General features: G+C 40.7%; 1 protein-coding gene across 1 annotated transcript in view; it reads right to left on the bottom strand.

The window, feature by feature from the left end:
• The window catches only part of RTTN (rotatin), a 143,836-nt gene that overhangs the window by 120,546 nt on the left and 5,162 nt on the right, over positions 1–18,128 (bottom strand). Inside the window, exons 4-10 of the mRNA XM_054984987.1 lie at positions 17,805–17,885; positions 16,534–16,624; positions 11,889–12,003; positions 10,811–10,961; positions 8,231–8,387; positions 6,894–7,069; positions 5,979–6,094 (exon numbers count right to left, since the gene is read on the bottom strand). Of these exons, the coding sequence (XP_054840962.1) occupies positions 5,979–6,094; positions 6,894–7,069; positions 8,231–8,387; positions 10,811–10,961; positions 11,889–12,003; positions 16,534–16,624; positions 17,805–17,885 (887 nt within the window). The remainder of the gene's footprint in view (positions 1–5,978; positions 6,095–6,893; positions 7,070–8,230; positions 8,388–10,810; positions 10,962–11,888; positions 12,004–16,533; positions 16,625–17,804; positions 17,886–18,128) is intronic.

Genomic DNA, 18,128 nt, shown 5'->3' with positions numbered 1-18,128 from the left:
CTCTGCAAGTCTAGGACCTGGGGAATAGCACTCTTCCCATAATTAAAATTAGTTAAGAGCACCAGTAGGAGGAGGGTGGAACTCAGTGGCAGATGAGATGCGCCCTGTGGCAGATGAGATGCACCCTGTGTGTGGTTGGAGGCCAGCCCCTCCTCACCCACCCACCCACCCACCCAGAGAGAGAGAGAGAGAAAATGCATCAGCACTGGCCCAGTCCCTGTAGGTACAAATTTATTCTGATAAATGTGAATAGAGGCCCCAGAAATGTTGACTGCCACTGGAATGGGAAGACAGGGAGAGACAGGTTAGGTTAGGTAAACTGTATACTGTAGAAGGACACATGGAAACCCAGAGAAGCAGCCCCAAACTAAGCTATTTGCTGTTGTTAAATGTTTTTAAATTGCTGTTGTTAAATGTTGGCTAATTCCTAAAATGTTGTTCAAATTTGTTGACGTTAAATGTTGATATTGATAACTGCTGTCAAATGTTATTGAAGGGGTGGGGGGAGTGTGGAGGAATGGTGTTGGTGGGAACCAGCTGATGATGGCAAGATGCCAACACTGCCTCATAGTCAGTGTTCAGCCTGAAGCTGGCGTGAGGCGGGGGAATCCTTTTGCCATTGAGTTGTGTTTGTGGCTTGGTACTGTCTGGTTCTGTTCTGTGGTGTTTCCCCACTGGCTGAACTAAGAGCCTGGCTGCAGGAAATGACAGTGGCTCTGCTGAACTAAATTGCAAGATGTCACCTGGTTGAATTTGGTTTGGGTGGAATGGATGATGTGATGAAAATCCAAGAAATTCATTTTTTAAGAAATTTTTTTGGTGTGTGATTATCTGGAGTGATGTTATTTTTTTTGGTTCAAACTGGACTGTATGTTGTGATTTGAATTTGCCACTAATACTGTTACATGCCCTCAGCCCACTTGTGAGGAGGCAGGGCAAGGAATCCAAGGAATACATTTGTCAAGAATTTGTGTGTGTGTGTGTGTGTGTGTGACTCTCTGGTGTGATGTTATTTTTTTGGTTCAATTGTGATTTGACTATGTAATGTCATGTGATGAACTGCTGCAATGTAATGTTAATAATGTTATGTGGAGAGGGAGGGCAGGAAGTCCAAGAAATAACATTTTAAAGAAATTATTTTTGTTGTGTTTGTGTGATTTTCTGGTGTGATGTTGGGGGTTGTTGCAATCTAGGACTGTAAGTTGTGATTTTATAGTGATGATGTGAATTGTGATGGTTAATGCCATTATTGTGAAATAATTGTTTTTAAAAATTATTTTTGTTGTGTGTGTGATTCTCTGGTGCTGAGATAGAGAATGGAGAATGGCTGGCCAGCCAGCTCTGGGGGTGATGGAGGCTTTTGGCATGCGTGTCTCTGCTTCTGCTTTGCTTTCCTGGGATAAGCTTGCATCAGGGGTGCATGCCTGTGCTGTATGGGCTCCATCCTGTGCAAAAGTGCCCATGGGAAGAAAAATTTTAAAAGTTCTTGTCATAGGAAAGAATGGAGAGCGGCTGACCAGCCAGCTCTGGAGGTGATGGAGGAGTTTGGGGTGTGTTTCTTTGCTTCTGTTGGGCTGTTGAGGGGTGGATTGAGTGGGACTGTGGCTGCGGCCATTGGCAGCCACAATCCATGTGTTTCTGCTGTGTGGGAGTTTTCTCCACAGTAGAAATATGGTGTGGGATGGAAACCACCTTTGGTAGGGCATAAAATACCCCCCGCAGAACAATCTCCCTGAAACTTGGGGGGGGGAGAGGTAGGAGCAGGTCCCCTGAAAATTGGGTGCATTTTGCTTAAAAAATGCTGCCTAGAAAGCCCCCTTGTTTTTCCACATAGGGAGTAATGGAGAGTGGAGGAGGATAGGGGCATCTTCTTTGGGAGGCCATAAAATGCTCCCCCCCCCAAAGTGCAATCTCCCTGAAACTTGGAGGTGGGTGAGTGGCAGAGGTAGGAGCAGGTCCCCTCAGAATTGAGTGCATTTTGCTTGCAAAATGCTACCCCAAGCTACCTAGAAAGACTCCTTGTTTTTCTCCATAGGGAATAATGGAGAGTGGAGGAGGATTAGGATACCTTATTTGGGGGGCCATAACATGGCCCCCTGAAGTCCAATCGTTCTGAAACTTGGTGGGTTGTTAGAGGAAAGTTAGAAGAAGGTCCCCACCAAGTCTGGTGTGGTTAAGAAAGAAAATGCCCCTCCAGTCTCCTGGAAAGCCGGAAGAATGTTCCCCATTGAAAATAATGGCCAAATCTTTCCCAATCATACTCGAAGTGACCCGATTCACTTGATTCCGATCTTTTCCCCAACTCGGGTAAACTGAATCAGGAAAACCGAATCACCCTGGCACTACACATCCCTAGTTCTGAGCAAACAAAACCACTGTCTCAAAAAGCATTTCACTCCTTTCAAAGGAAAACTTGTTTACAATAACATTTGATTTATATGCTAATTCGATTTAGTTCCCCCACCCCTTAGAATATAAATATTGATTTTTTTCATCTGCAAAAACTAAAGAGTTATCAGAAAATATTTTTATTTCTGATAAATAAATTTTCCTCTCCATTTTTTTCTGGGCCTTCACATCTCAAATCCAACCTCAAGACTCTTTTACATTCACTTCTTTAAGAACATTATGGTGATGTTAACAAAAAAGGACAGCAATTTTAACATTTCCCACCCCAACCAAATAGCTGATACATATATCCATCATACTTCTCAAATCCATTCTACCTCTTAGCAGCAAACAATTTATATCACAGAGCTGTACATACTCAACAGTCTTTCTCCCTCCATTATCTGAAAAAATCTTGTCATACGGCAAAGACAACTCATCTCTGAAAGTCTTGTAACATAGTTAACTTGTACTTCTTCCACAGTAATGCACGCTCAAAAACTGTTGCATCTAGTAATTGTTCACTGAAGACTTATGTTAAGGGTGATAAGCTAAGGCTTAAAATATTTTTATATTTCCTCCCAAAGTGAAATTGTGCCTTTTACTGGGACAACCTTACACTGTTTTACTCTCTTGGAACCAGACCAAGACACCTAGTGGATGACCAAGGGATGCTTCCAATGCAAGGTTATATTTTCTGTTTATAAATCAATCATCTCTGACAATCTTGCAGCTTTATAGAATAGATTAACAATAGAAAGATTTAAATCACCTTTTTCTTTTGGCTCATACAAGGTCTTCATGGAGATTCTGGGTGGTTTATTTATCTATATCAATTCCTGCATAACTTTCTGCCATTTTTCTATGATTGATGATTTAACTATCAGAGGAGAGAGTGGAAACCCCTGCTTTATATCTCACATAGTTTTAAATCTTTCTCCGAAAGATGACCATTAATCAAAACCTTAGTAGATGAGTATGAACATACCAAGGTGATTTAAAAGTTTTCCTCCCAGCCTACAATGTTTTAAAACATGAAATAGGTATTGCCATTCAACACAATCAAAGGATTTTTCAACATCCAGAAAAATTAAAGCTGAGTTCAACTTATTTTTGTTAATAATATAAATAATATAGGTAAGTCTTGTGAAATTAGTTAACTTTTTCCTATTGGTTAATGTTTCTTATTAGTTAACATTTTCCTAGCCTGAGCTAATCAGAGCATGGAAGCTGAGCAGGATTGGCCATGGCTAGTACTTGGATAGGAGACCACCAAGGAAGAGTAGGGCTACTATGCAGAGGAAGGCAATAGCAAACCACCTCTGCTCATCTCCTGCCTTGAAAAGCCCATAAGGGGTTGCCATGTCAGCCACGACTTGACAGCGCTTTATTATTAAAATCTTGGTAATCTCTTAACATTTTTTGTTTTTAAGTTGTTTAATTGCCCTCTCCATTGCCTTCCAGTATTTTCAGATTAGCCAGACTCGTTTAGGGGATCTTAACCTCTTTCCAACATTGTTGGAAAATTTGGACTAAGATCATGAAATGAAGGAGAATGACTCATAGAATTTTGTTAAGCCAACACATGCTTCGGGCAACCAAAAAGACGATAGTATATGTCGAAATCACTGGGTGGCCAATACAGGAACCAAATAGATTACATAATTGGAAGCAGATGATGGAGCTCTGTTCTCTCTGCTAAAACAAGACCAGGAACTGATTGTGATACAGATCATGAGTTGCTAATATCAAAGATAGATCAAGACGGGTAGCCATGTTAGTCTGTCTGTAGCACTAGAAAAGAGCCTCTTTTCTATCAAAAAGAGAAACTCTAAAAGAATCATAATGCCGAAGTATAATCTAAATAATATTCCTAAAGAATTTATTCACCATGTAAAGAACAGATTTGCAATACTAAGTTTAACTGATCATGAACCAAAAGAACTATGGCTGAAACCAGAGATATTATCAAGGAAGAATGTGCAAAGACTATTCCTGTAGCCACAAAAAAAAAACAGAAGCCTAAATGGATGACTCAGAAAACTCTTAAAATTGCTAAAGACAGACAAAAAGCAAAAGCAAAAAGTTACAGAAATCGACAGAATTCTAAATGCAGCTTTTCAGCAACTTGCACGCAGAGACAAAGAAAACTACTATAATAACCAGTGCAAAGAAACAGAAGACAACAACAAAAAAGGAAGAACAAGAGATTTGTTCCATAAGATTTGGGAAATTAAAGGGAAATTCAAGCCTCTATTACCCAAATAAGAGGGCTCCTTAATTTGTTGGGGGAATTAGCATTAAAGAAGACAAGTGAGAGGAGGGGTAACTGGGATTCTCCCTTAGAGAACTCACAAATAAAGAGGCAGATATTCAAACGAATAACAGAGGAATAAAAGGCAAACATACAGAATACCATACACAGCATACAGACAGGGCTAACTAAGAAAACAGTGAGGAAATGTGAAAGCAATTTTGGGGGAAAAGTGATAATTACCAATCTCAAAGAGGAGGAGATCCACAGAGGAGCAGCAGCAAAATGACCAGCATTTCATGCAATAGGAGAGGCCCAAACAAGTTTGGGAATATGTGTTTGGATCCAAAGGCACACATACACAGAGCATATTGCTGGGAAGCCCAGTTATAGGACAAAACGTTCCTGAAGGCAATGCTAACGTCTTGCTACCCCAAATAATAACTTAATGGTCTGTCTGGAGGTATGAGAATAAGTGACTATCTAAAATGGTCTATAGGTGCAAATATTGTTTGATGACCTGGTTAAGTACCGGACAAGAAGGCTGACTTGCCAATTCTCCATTTTTTAAACTTTAATCTTCAAAATAATGCATCCCTTGAACAAATTCAAAATCAGTGAATCCATAAAAGTCAACTGTACTTTGAATTTCAAAATTTTACTTCCGATCAGATTTAGGCTATCATCCCTAATAGTCCAGACTAACGGACTTCATCAGAGCTTGGAAATTAAACAGGGCTGATTTGTTCATCTCTTGCCTTGAAAACCCAATGAGATGGACCTTCATGGGCTTGCCAGTTGTGACCCAACAGAACACTTACCTTAGATGTAGGGAGTTCCAAATAATGATAATGATATTTAAGCAAAAGAAACTCCCAGCTAATTTGTATTAGCTCTGGTTAGCTCCAATTAGCTCGAAAAAGCCTTATAATGATAATGGTCTTAAATATCTAAATTGCAAATCTTCCAAAACAACAGTAGAACAGATGACTGGAAAGAAAATGTGCTTTGCTCCAATGATGGCTCTAATGAAAAACTAAGCGCTGTCTTTTTAGCTTGCCTATGGCATGCACCAGAGGCACAGTCTCTGGATGCTCTGATGAAATTTATAGAGAGAGAAGGAAGCCCTCCTAAGCAGTACCATTCTCTCACCCCCACTCTCCAGGGAGAAAGTTCCACTTCTGCCCACAGCGCTGCTGATCCATGCACTGAATATATTATGCATTTTAATAAGATTTCCCATTCTAAATCCTTGACAAAAGATGGGATAGAAATTTTAATAGGTTATCCCTTATTACAAAACCAGATTGTTAAATAATTCACTTTTAACACTCACAAGTTCTAGCCCAAAGAGACTGTTTTCTTCCCAAACATCTTCTGACACAGCATTCACAATAAGCAGCAGGTCTTCAGCCAGCAACTCAAGAACTTGCATGATCATTCGCTTGCTACCTAAAAATTCAAATGTGAAGGTTGTGTAAATTAATTTCCTTGCTACTGGTTCTAAAGACAAGCATTTAAAACAAGAATTATTGGGATTCTGAACATCACATTATTGTGTTTTATGCCAGTTACTTAGCATCTAACCTCACTTACGCTTAGCAACCCAGAAGATCTTTGAACTATTCATTGTTTTCCTTGCTGAAGAGAAGGCGTTGATAACTTATGGTCTGACACACCCAGAGTCATTCCAAGTATTAAGAGGACCCCTCCAGTTCAGTTCTCCAATCAGCCATGACAGCTAAATTTAAAAAGGCATTTGAATCTCTGATGATCTTTAAAAAAAAGAAATGGCAGGCCACTTAAACTTTTTCCCTGTAAGATGGCAGTTTGGTGTCAACTGTATAAACATTTGACTGTGGCTGAGCACAAGCTTAGTAGCAGCCAAAAATCACAAGGATGGGCAGATGTTTCTTTCTTAAATACTGTACACAAAAGTTACAGCTACATAACAAAATTCTGGCATTTCCTCCTTGCCGCCTATCCTTCAGTATTTTTATTAATGGATTTCCAGAAAGTCTTTTTTTTATGAGACCTACAGGCTGCATTTATTTTTCTAATACAAAGATGCTTGGCTTCCTAATATTCACAGTGGCCAAATTTTCTCACAAGCTGCCTATCACCTCCTTTATACATCTCTACAGAGCATTTCAATATTTTGACTACAAAAAAGTCCATTTTGAGAGAGAGAAAAATGGTACAACTCCCAGACTACCAAAAACAAGAAAAATGGTTCTCTTTGTTCAATTACCTATTCTTAGAAGAGGTACAGCATATTCCAAAATAGCCACACAGAACTGTGGCAGACTAAGCTGCTGGAATTGTAATTCCAAAGAATTTTCATTTCCCAGTTCTGGCAGGTCCATATAGCCCATATCTAAAGGTGAATACAATCTGGAGTTCGCATTTGCATGAGCACTGCTTCCACTACAAAAAGGAAAAAACAGCAGCATTAGCATACAAAAGATGCACCCCACTACTCAGATAGCAGTCACTCAGTTATCTTGAAAAGTGTGGGGGGGAGCAGATTTCTCAGATGGCCATAGTGCCCCTTTCTCAATCCCCTCCCCTAAACCATAATATTCCCACAACACAATGAAGACTTTCTGCCCAAAGTGGGTAGCACTTTGGTGTAGTGGTTAAGAGCGCAGGTTTGATTCCCCACTCCTCCACTTGAAACCAGCTGGGTGACCTTGGGCTAGTCACAGCTCTCTAGAGCTCTCTCAGCCCCACTCACCTCACAGGGTGTTTGTGATGGGGATAATAATAATATACTTTGTAAACTGCTCTGAGTGGGCATTAAGTTGTCCTGAAGGGCAGTATAAAAATCATTATTATTAAATGTCACTATAGCACACAAAGCTTAGCCCACACCACTTCTGACCATATGAGACATCATGAGGTGAAAATTAAAAAGAAAATTAAGCAAAGGCATAGCAACCATGACATAATGTTTCAGTTAAAGGGGCTGGTACCAAGTTTTGGAGGGTGCCATGAACCTTGCTTAACACTACACTAACATGATCAGGCTGTTATTTATTTAATGCCTCATAAGAGTGGGGGTTTTGTTGTTGTTGCTGCTGCTTTAGCCACCTATGAAAAACCTCTACCAGCTCTCTAATCAGTGCTGTAGACCATGTGACCAATCCACCCTTTCAACAATACACGGGGTTTTTTTTCTTGCAGCAATCGAGGAAAACAAGGAAGCCATGAGATTCATGTACCCTAACACAGGACTCTGTGTGAGCACTGTTAAAAGCATGGGATTTCTACTCTTGCCATTCATGTGAAAAGGAGAGAAAGCTCCACTGTGTCTATTTGAGTATGAAAAACTTTGCCTCTGTGTAGCAGAATAAACCCAAGCCTATAAGGAATTGATGGAATGGGATAAGAGTTAAGCATGCTTTTAAAGATGCTAGCATCTTTCTTCTTAAAATTATTAGTATAAGTTACAGAGGCCACATAACATACAATGCGGCCACAGATGGTGCATGTTGACTATCTCTGGTTGTTCCTCCCTTATCCAAGAATATAAAAATTAAATTAATTTTCCACTCTGTAAGAGATACGGAGTATCAATTGCCTCACCTGGAAGATGCTGCATCCCAATCTTGACCATCACCTCTGGGACGCTGACCTGTACGCCCTATCACAGATGGTCGAGGACTACTGCTTTCAGGAGATGGATTTTGAGACTGTCTTGCTTCTTGACAGTATGACATTGATGAATTCTGTGAAACTGTACCTTTACATGAATGTGGTATACAAATATATTATCAAACTTCTGTCACAAGCATATAACTACCAGTATGGAAACCGCTAAAATATTTTGTTCTCCTTTTCAGTATAAATATGTTCTAAATAGCATCCATCAGTGGAAAAACCTGAGTTATAAACCCCATCATACATCAAAAAAATCAAAAGTAAAACACTACAATAACATATTCATTTACTTCATTTATATCCCACCTTTCTACCCACCGGGAACCTAAAGCTGCTTACATCATTTTCCTGTCCTCCATTTTAACAGCAGAGCAACTGGGGGAAAATAAAGTAAATTAAAGGAAGTGGCAGCAGATCACCATAATGGAACTACACTAGGCTGGGAAACAATAATACCACTCTCTCAGCTGTAAAAAGCTCAGAACAAAAATCTGTTAACTGACGGAGAAGATTTAGCCAACCTCAAAACTTGGAAGAATGATGACAAAACTTTCAAAGGGCAACTAATCCAATTTGGAAGCGATCAACGGATGTATCATTTAAGCCAGGTCAACCTTCTTCTGGATGCTTTACAGAGTTGGTACATAAGCCTAAATTTATAAACCATCCGGGACCTCAGCCTTCAGGGCTGAATTACCACCATCCAGGTTAGCTGAAGACACAACAAACTGTACCCTCCCCTGGTTTGAAATAAGTTCCAGTTTGTTCACTCTCATCTGGTCTATCACTGCCTCTAGATACCAGTTCAGTAGGTCCACTTCCGGGGTGTTATCAACCCACTGATGACAACAACAACAAAAATCCTAGTTTAAAATCTAAAGTCTTACCATTTGTTTGGCTGCATAAAACAATAAAAATATGAATAGGCATGAAGGCTCAGCTTTCCACCTGTAAATTTAAGCTAAATTCTGAGATTGCTAAATTTCCTTCCACTTTCAGAATTGGAAAACAAAACATGTTTTAACAAGTGAAAAGCCTCAATGAGTTTTACAATGCACTTTGAGCAATATTTGGTTTCATGGAGCTTTTCAGATTGCTTCTTCTTCGGTATCCAAGAGGAGTGTTACAAGAACGTGTAGCCAAGCCTAAAAATTGATCTGCAAACAGGGCTGGATCGGGGGGGGGGGTAGTCTGCCTCTGGCGCCACCAGGGAGGGGGCGCCAGGAGCAGCTGCCAGCTGCCAGAGGGCGCGGGCAGCCTCGCAGCCCCCCGCGCTACTTTTCCCTGCCCCGCAGGACAGGGGGCAGCCGGCTTGCTGCGCACGCCCTGCCCTGCAGCAGGCAAAAGGTAGCGCGGGGGGCTGCGGGGCCGCCCACGCCATTCGCCTGCCCCGCAGGACAGCGGCGGCCGGCTTGCCACGCACCCCCTGTCCTGCAGGGCAGGCAAATGGCGCGGGTGGCCGCGCTGCCTTTTGCCTGCCCTGCAGGGCAGGGGGTGCGCGGCAAGCCGGCCACCCCTGTCCTGCGGAGCAGGTGAAAGCAGCGCGGGGGGCTGCGAGGCTGCCCGCGCCATTTGCCTGCGGGGAGGCGAATGGCACAGGCAACTTCCCAGCCCCGCATGCTGCCCCCGCTGTTCCGCCCTGCCTGATGACATCACCGAAGTGATGTCATAACGCAGCTCACGCTGCGCGCGTGCGTGAGGTGGTCAGCCTAGAGTTGCCCCAGGCGCAGGCGACCCTAGATCTGGCACTGGCTGCAAATAGCACTCACAATACAGCAATAGCAACTTTGTAAGTGAGCCAAGAACAGTACTGATTACTGTTGCTCAATCCCCTGCCCCACCCATATATTAGTGCTACAGCCAATACAATTGCTTACAAGCACTAGGCAAGCAGGGCTCTCTTATAGCCCTTGGGATGCTATATTGCATGTATTTTCCTTGGACTACTTTGGTCTCTAATATAAAGCAGGTTAGCCAACACCACCCTTTGACCTGAGTTAAAATCTTACGATTATACTAAGAAAGATCCTCTCAACCCTGAGGTTGCTCTATCACAGTAATAGAGTAGAAGGCACACCAAGCCTAAATCTTGAGCAATTACAGGTTTCTCTCCCATTATATTCCCTCCACATGGGAAAAATTACATGGTGTAGACTCTCCTGAATGTTTCACTAAAGGAAGACAGCCCCTCTGCGCTGTTATTAGAAAGAAGAGAGATGATGAGGTCATTTGCTCAACATTTTTCTTTAACAAACTAGCAGCATGGAGAGATAGGCTCCAATTTGCAAAGCTGTATGAGGGTAAAATGGCTATTCCCTCATTCCTATGACCATGAAACCCCTATCTAAATCAATGTCCCCTGAAGATGTAATTAAGCTTAAAGGTGTTCTTGGGTTTCCCAAGGTTTCATCTGTCTTAAGCCTACACCGGCTACATGAATGAAAAACTAACAATTAGGTGATTACTAATGAAGTTGGTTTATCTTAATTTAACTTTTATACAAACCAGTTTCACTCGAGACAAAACTTGGATCTCTGTGAAAGTTAAGTCTGTTCCTTAAAAAGACACACAACTGCTGCAAACATGAAACAGCCTGTAAGGCCAAACGGTACTGTCCATCTCTTCCAAAAGCCAGTGTTAGCAGAGAGAGAAGGTTCTGAAGGAAATAAAAAATGCTTAATTGTGATAAACAACCAAAATGCATTTGGACTCTGATATAATTATGTATATTAAATTAGAGATGTATGTATCTGAGTAACTACCATGCTTGTGTATTTCAACAACAGGAATTTGCTTGTTTATTTCAACAATAAGAATTTGCTTTCAAAGTAGCTTACGCAGGAGAAATATAACAAAGTTATAAATTAATCCAGTTATCCTTTCGTCTCTGCCACTCTTCCAAGGCAATGGCTTCCCAGAAAGCCAGATTGACACTCAGCAGACTCATGCTGTTATACCACATATGCACAAACATACATCACAAAACTGACTTGACTTCCCAGTTGTGACTTTATTTACTGCCCATACAACAAGAACATACATGACTGAAAACCAGGAAGCTGATACTATATCAGAACACCGACTAGTTCTGCCAAACTTCATGTGGTCATGCCCCCATAATTGCATAGAATTCCTGCACAGTCTTCTTTTAGCCATGAAAATTATAGAGTATCATTCTTCATAAGACACCTTGACACACACTACAGACAGCCAATGTCATGGAATGGTATGCATATCTAACTAGGATGGGAGATGTGGATTCATATTTGCCATAAAGCTCACTTTGTGACACTGGGCAATGAAACTCAACCTACCTCACAAGATGTTGTAAGGATAGAAAGCAACTACTTACAGAAACAGCAGGACATAAATGTAATTAGTAAAATATGAAATAAACTTCTTTAAATGATCAAATGAGCTATATCCACTTAGTTAACCAGAATGATTAGTTTTGCATGAGTTGTTAAGTTACTCAAAGATTTTTGTTTCATATTTTTTCAGATCGTATTAACTATTGAAAATTGCACAAAACCAATTCAAACTCCTAATGCAGTGAAATATTTCAACTGACAGCATTTCTAACCTGAACAATCTTTGGTCGCTGAAGGAAGATCTCTGCAGGAAAATCTTGCATGATAACATCTTGTAGAAGCTCACATGTGTTCCAAATTAATCTGTGGTTGTTGCTTCTCAGTGAACTAAAAAAACACATTCGCATCAGTGGCATGGCTTTTCATTTTACTTGACTCCAAGGATCAGGCTTAATTTAATGGAAGGGGATCAACACCAATTATCAGAAATACTACCAAAATAGCCAAAACATTCTACAGAAGACCAATGGAGAGCCAACATAGGTTAGATGGCACATAAATGAAGAGGATGTCAGCTCCTACCACCTGTCAGTCTTTGGCAAGCTACTTTCCCCTCCCTATTCTAATGAATTTTCCTGGTAAAGGGCTGGTCTCTCAGCACCTATCAGTCCAGCAGCCAAGCTGGTGAATGAGGCCAGGAAGCCTTGCACATTGCTGCCTCTATAACCACAGGACAACAGACAGTTTCAACAGAGTTCTTGGTAGCTACATGAAAAATCATGCTTTAAACAGGTTTGTTGCAATTTGTTTTAAACTCTGCCCATTTGTAGAAGTAATTCTATTTGTACACAGGTTTGTACACAGTATGTAATGTATATTCAAAGCCAGCATACATTTGCCATCTCTCTCACTCAATTCAAGTTTCTGACTATCACATACAAAGTCCAGCATGGCCTCGGAACCTCATATCTGCAGGACCACCTCTCCTCCTATGTTCCACCATGACAGTTCTGTTAATCTGTTCAGGGTATTCTTCAGGTGCCACCCTAAATAGGCAAGATCAACAACAGCCCATATATGTGTTTTCTCTGTTGTGGTCCCCCATTTCAAAGAACTTCCTGCCTGAGAAGATCAGGGGGGCTCTCATGTTCCTGTTGTTCTACAGTTCATGTAAGGTAGACTTGTTCAGACAGCTTTTCTATAAAGGTAACAGGACTATAGCGTAACACAGTAGTTCAGGAATGCACTTTGTAAAGTGAAAAGGACTGTGGATGATATCACTGTGTATACGATGAACTATCAGTTTGCTGCATGTATTACCCTGTTCTCTCTTGATTGTTTTCTACTGATCTCTTGATTGTTTTCTACTGACCCTCTCTCTTCATTATAGCCACACTGAATCATCATGCCAAACATGCTGTGCTCATTCAGATTTCAGTAATTCTAATTCTAGTACATGTTAATCAGATGTTTCCTCATATTGAGTGTATTGACCTGCACTGTGGCTAAAAGATGTCTCTTAGAATGAACAGTTACCAGCTAACACTGTGTAATACACTCTGAAACTCAATGAGAAAGGTGGACTATAAAAACAGTTGTTAACAACTACTACTACTATTACTTGTTGCTAATTTCCAGTGTTGAAAGATTTAAATTACAAAATGTTCTAGGTCACCTAAACAGCATGATCTAATTTAACTTTACTTATTTATATTTTACTTATACTTAGTAAACAAAATTTAAACAGTATAGCCATGTTAATTTTAGTTCCAATAGCAGCAAATACTTGAACTGAAAATAAATCATGCAGTTTAAATGTTATATTCAAACAAATTCAATCAGAACAATACTTATAAAAATTTAAAAGACAACATAACATTTATTTCCCTTACATTGTTTAGGAAAAATCCACATGACCAAAAACTGTTAACATGCTAACAGTGCAATCCTAAGCAGAGTTACTCCAGTCTAAGACCATTGAAATCAATGGTCTTAAACTAGAGTAACTCTGTTTAGGGTTGCACTGTAATTTTAGCACACCCAGAGGCCTGTGCATGATACGCCAGGGATGAGGTTGCCCATTCATATATTTCAACAGACTACTTTTTGCTATGTTCCACAGCAGGGGTGTGCAAAGGCACCCTGATTCGTGTTTTCCGAATCTGCTAAACCCGAATCGAGAGGCCGATTCGGGTTTAGCAGAAACCCGAATCGCCCAGCCGATTCGGGTTTACCGATTCGGATTGATTCGGGTTAGCTTTTTCAATGGGAAAAAGCCTCCCCAGGCTTCTCTGAAGCCTGGGGGAGGCATTTTCCCACCGAATCAACCCAAATTTGGTGGGGGCCTTCCTATAACTCCCCTCTAACAACTCCCCAAGTTTCAGAACGATTGGACTTTGGGGGGCCATGTTATGGCCCCCCAAACCAGGTACCCCTATCCTCGCCTAAAAAAAAGCCAAAGCTTTAGGTTGCTGCTGCTCATCTCCATTCATTTTTTCCTATGGGGAAAAAATGAAGAGGCAGGCTTCCTTTGCCAGGGGTGGCATTTCGCATGCAAAATGCCCCCCAACCCTCAGGGGCCCTTCTCCCACCTTTCCTCCCACCCCCCACCAAGGCTCAGCCTGCTCCCACTTGGGGGGGCATTTCATGGCCTCCCCAAGTAGGTGCTCTTTTCTCTACTACAGCTGGGGGAGGCTTGTCTTGCCAGGGGTGGCATTTTGCAATCGTTCTGAAACTTGGGGGGGTGTTAGAGGGGAGTTAGAGGAAGGCCCCCACCAAATTTGGGTTGATTCGGTGGGAAAATGCCCCCCCAGGCTTCAGAGAAGCCTGGGGGGAGGCTTTTTCCCATTCAAAAAGCTAACCAGAATCAACCCGAATCAACCCAAATTGATTCGGGTTATGGCGATTTGGAAAACCCGAATCGATTCGGGTTTCTCCGAATCAACCCGAATCAGGGTGATTCGGGTTTTTCCGGGTTTTCCAAAACCCGAACTGCACACCCCTATTCCACAGTGGTCACTGAGGCACCTCAGTTTTGTCACTCTCTGTAGCATCTCTTGCATTACTTGTTAGTTCCCTATCAAGTTGGTGATTACAATATCCAGTTCACAATGTGAGAGGAGATCTACAAATAAGCATTCTAGCTTTCATTTTGGTTTGACTTACAGAACTCTATCAGATGGGACAGCTAGCTATTGTTGAAGAACCATTTTGAAAACCTATAAATATAGAAAACAATCTGGAATGATGTCTTTGAAGATGCTCTTTGCCTGTAACCTGCTTCTTTATAGCTTTTAGTTAACCACCATTATGTATATGATGACCACTCAAATGTTTACTGTCCAATCCTAGACTGATTGTAAATCAACAATGGGACTTTCCCAAGAAGCTTACTCCTACTTTACATCCTAGTCCTAAACAAGTTCACTTAAACACAATCCCCATTTATTTGCCCATTTCTTGGATGAGAAAACTTTTGTTCAGGCTTTTGGCCCAGTGAGGCCACAAGAGACATCTCTGAAAACTAGTGAATCTTTAGAGCTACATGTTCCCAGACAGACAAACTTAGAGAACGTGTTCACAGAACCCAGGTGCAGATAACATCAGACACCATCAAGGCCAGGAGCAGAGAGGGACGCTCACACCTAGCACCGGTTGCTGATTGTGAACATGTCTAAGCTGCAGAGAGATGTGGTCACATGGCTTAGCAACACCCTGACTGGACCATCAGGATTGGATCAGGTTGTAGGCAACATGGCATAACAGTGGGATCTTCAGTTTGTTCTTCAGCTGGCAACAGTTTAGTTATCAGCTCTAAGCCATGTTGCTCAGGGCCTCTCCACTCAGCCATGTTGGATTGTCAGCTGGTCAGTGCTTGGATATTTTGGGTATCTGGTACAAGACTGGGACTCTGGAGTTCTGTGCCTTTGGTTTGGACTTTGTGTTACCTGACAAGGTAACCATCTGGATTAGGTAGCAAAAGTCTGTTAAGTATATTAGGTTAGCTATTTAGACTTCATTATTTTCTTTCCTGTCTTGAACTATTTCTATATTTGTAGTTTTTGCACAATTCTTAATAAATTTATACTTCTGTGATATTATTGCATTTTGGGGCTTCAGTCTGAATCCAGTATCTTGGCCTATTAGGCTCAGTTACCAAATAACTGTTTTTGTGGATCTCAGTCTGCAGGGCTGATTTCTTGATTAATACCCAGCATGGTTGGAAAATGTTTCCCAGGTCTCTAAGATTAGGATTAATTGGAGGGAACTTGGGGAGCTCATTATCCAGGATTGCCAAGGACCTGGCTTCCCAGAAATGTGTTTTTGTTTCTTGATCTCCTTCCGGGGTTCCTCAAAGACTTGAGGAACACTCAACAGAAATGACTTAGGATCAGTTACACAGATATATTTTCCAGGAGTGGACAAGATAGCACAAGGAACTCTCTCTACTGACATCAGCTACCTAGCTCTTGAGAACCCCTGACTCTGAAACAGGAAACAGTAGAAGCTACTGCAGGTGGATAAACTGGATATAAAAGGGGCAACGCATGCAGCCATATGGTCATGTCCAAATCTTATGAACACTTATTGTGTTAAAATAGTGGATAAAGGAAATTATCCATGTTTAACTTTGCCACAGGAACAGTTCAGGGACCCTGGCTTTAGCTGGAGCAAATCTGTATGCTGGAGAAATTCTGGAGCAATACAGAGAAGTAGATGCAGCTTTTCAGCTTTCAATAAGTCCTCTAACAAAATTTAGTGTCCTCAAGGCTAGATTTGTGCAGCAATTGTTCATGTTACGGCAAAATGCTAGTGGTTAACATGGTTGTAATCTAAATATCTATAAACTTATAGCATTTACAATAAACTAAGATTGGCTGTTTTAGGACAGACTAAAATACAGTTTGTTTTATGTACCTTTCATTTGATGACAGTACATGTCTATCGGTTGATGTCAGTATTAACCAAGGAAACGTAGAAAACTTCAAACACTTCACTCCATGTTTTACTGGAGAAAGAGAAAAGCAATTTTTGATGTGTACCATAATTACAACAGAGAGAAAATAATCATTCACACAGTGTTTTCTAATATATTACTTTTACATCAACATTGGTGATCAAATTTCAATCTTTCATGACCTATTAAACTAATTAAAATCCTGAAATTTCTTATGATGACAACACTTGATTTTCAAGTAGACTTACATATTTAATTTGTTTCTCTGAGTAGGGGAAAATAAAGATGCTAGAAATGTAATATACAAGTAAGCCATCAAGTGATGGCCTAAGCCATCAAGTGAGCAGCACTAGAAACATTAATTTAAATCCTGTTTTGAAAGAAGGTTCTTCTGTAAATGTTCATATTCAGTGCTTATATGGGATAATTTGACAGGGATTAAATAAAGTACTTCCCTTTGATTGGTTTCGGTTCCAATACTGTCAAAAGGTGAAACTGCTGATCTAAAATTCAATTAACAACAGAAGGACTTCTCCGGGAAACAGGACACTAACCACTACCCCGAAGGGGAAACAAACAACCGGAGGTACAGCAAAGTATTTACACATTACTAGAAAGCCTGCTGCCAAAGAAAAGGGTGATTAGCTTAAATCCATATGATATTTAGCCCTCACCTCTTCCTATTAGCTCCCCTTTACCTTAATTTCCTGTGTCCCTTACCAATTTCCTGTACCTTTCCTTCTTTCTTAGTTGTCTATCATTCATTCATCTTTTAGCCACTTCATCCCTAAGCCTCTTGCTCTTACCTTAGCTTCACTCCTTCCCACTGTCTTTTTGAGACTTCAGCCAACCTCATTATGCTACACTGTATAACATTTTAACCCCAGACAACTAAAAATGTTCCCTTTCATCACTTAAGTAGTCGTTGATATTTCTGCAATTTAAGTACAATTTAACATTCCATCTCATTTGACCAGCTTAGCCAACGAATATTAAATATTTCACTACCACAAGTGCAATACAACACAAATAGATTTATCAGTCTACCCAAACATACCAAAGATTAAAAGTCAATTCATTTTTGCCTAGACACCTTTTTTTATTATTTTAAGCTGATTTTCAGGCAGCATTGACTATGCTGCTTTTCAGTCTTGCTCAATGACACTGATACATTAACTAAAATGCTATTAATCATACACTGACTTACAGAATAGGAATTACTATTACTTACAAGAAAACTGTTTTGGTGGTGTTTCTTGCATATCATTTTCTCCTTTGTGAAAATACCCAGCATGAGGTTCTTGGGAAAATACTAAAAAAAAAAAGAAGAAAATTAAGAGTAAGCATAGCATGTCCTGTATTTGATAGTGGTGGCTGGCTTAGACCGAGCCAGCCAAGTGCGGATTATTGCTATATACAAGTAAGCCTGGAGGATCCTCAGATTCGTGTGCTCCCTCTTTCTTCACTGGGGGCCTTTAGGCATTCGTTACTCCCCTTCTTGAATTAGCTGCTTTTGATTATTGTTTTTTGACTTTTCCCTCAAATTTATGTGGAG

The sequence above is a fragment of the Eublepharis macularius genome, chromosome 7 (assembly GCF_028583425.1).
Source record: "Eublepharis macularius isolate TG4126 chromosome 7, MPM_Emac_v1.0, whole genome shotgun sequence".
Taxonomy (NCBI): Eukaryota; Metazoa; Chordata; class Lepidosauria; order Squamata; family Eublepharidae; genus Eublepharis; species Eublepharis macularius.
The sequence above is the reverse complement of the archived record's forward strand: the minus strand, read 5'-3'. Positions and strand labels throughout refer to the sequence as shown.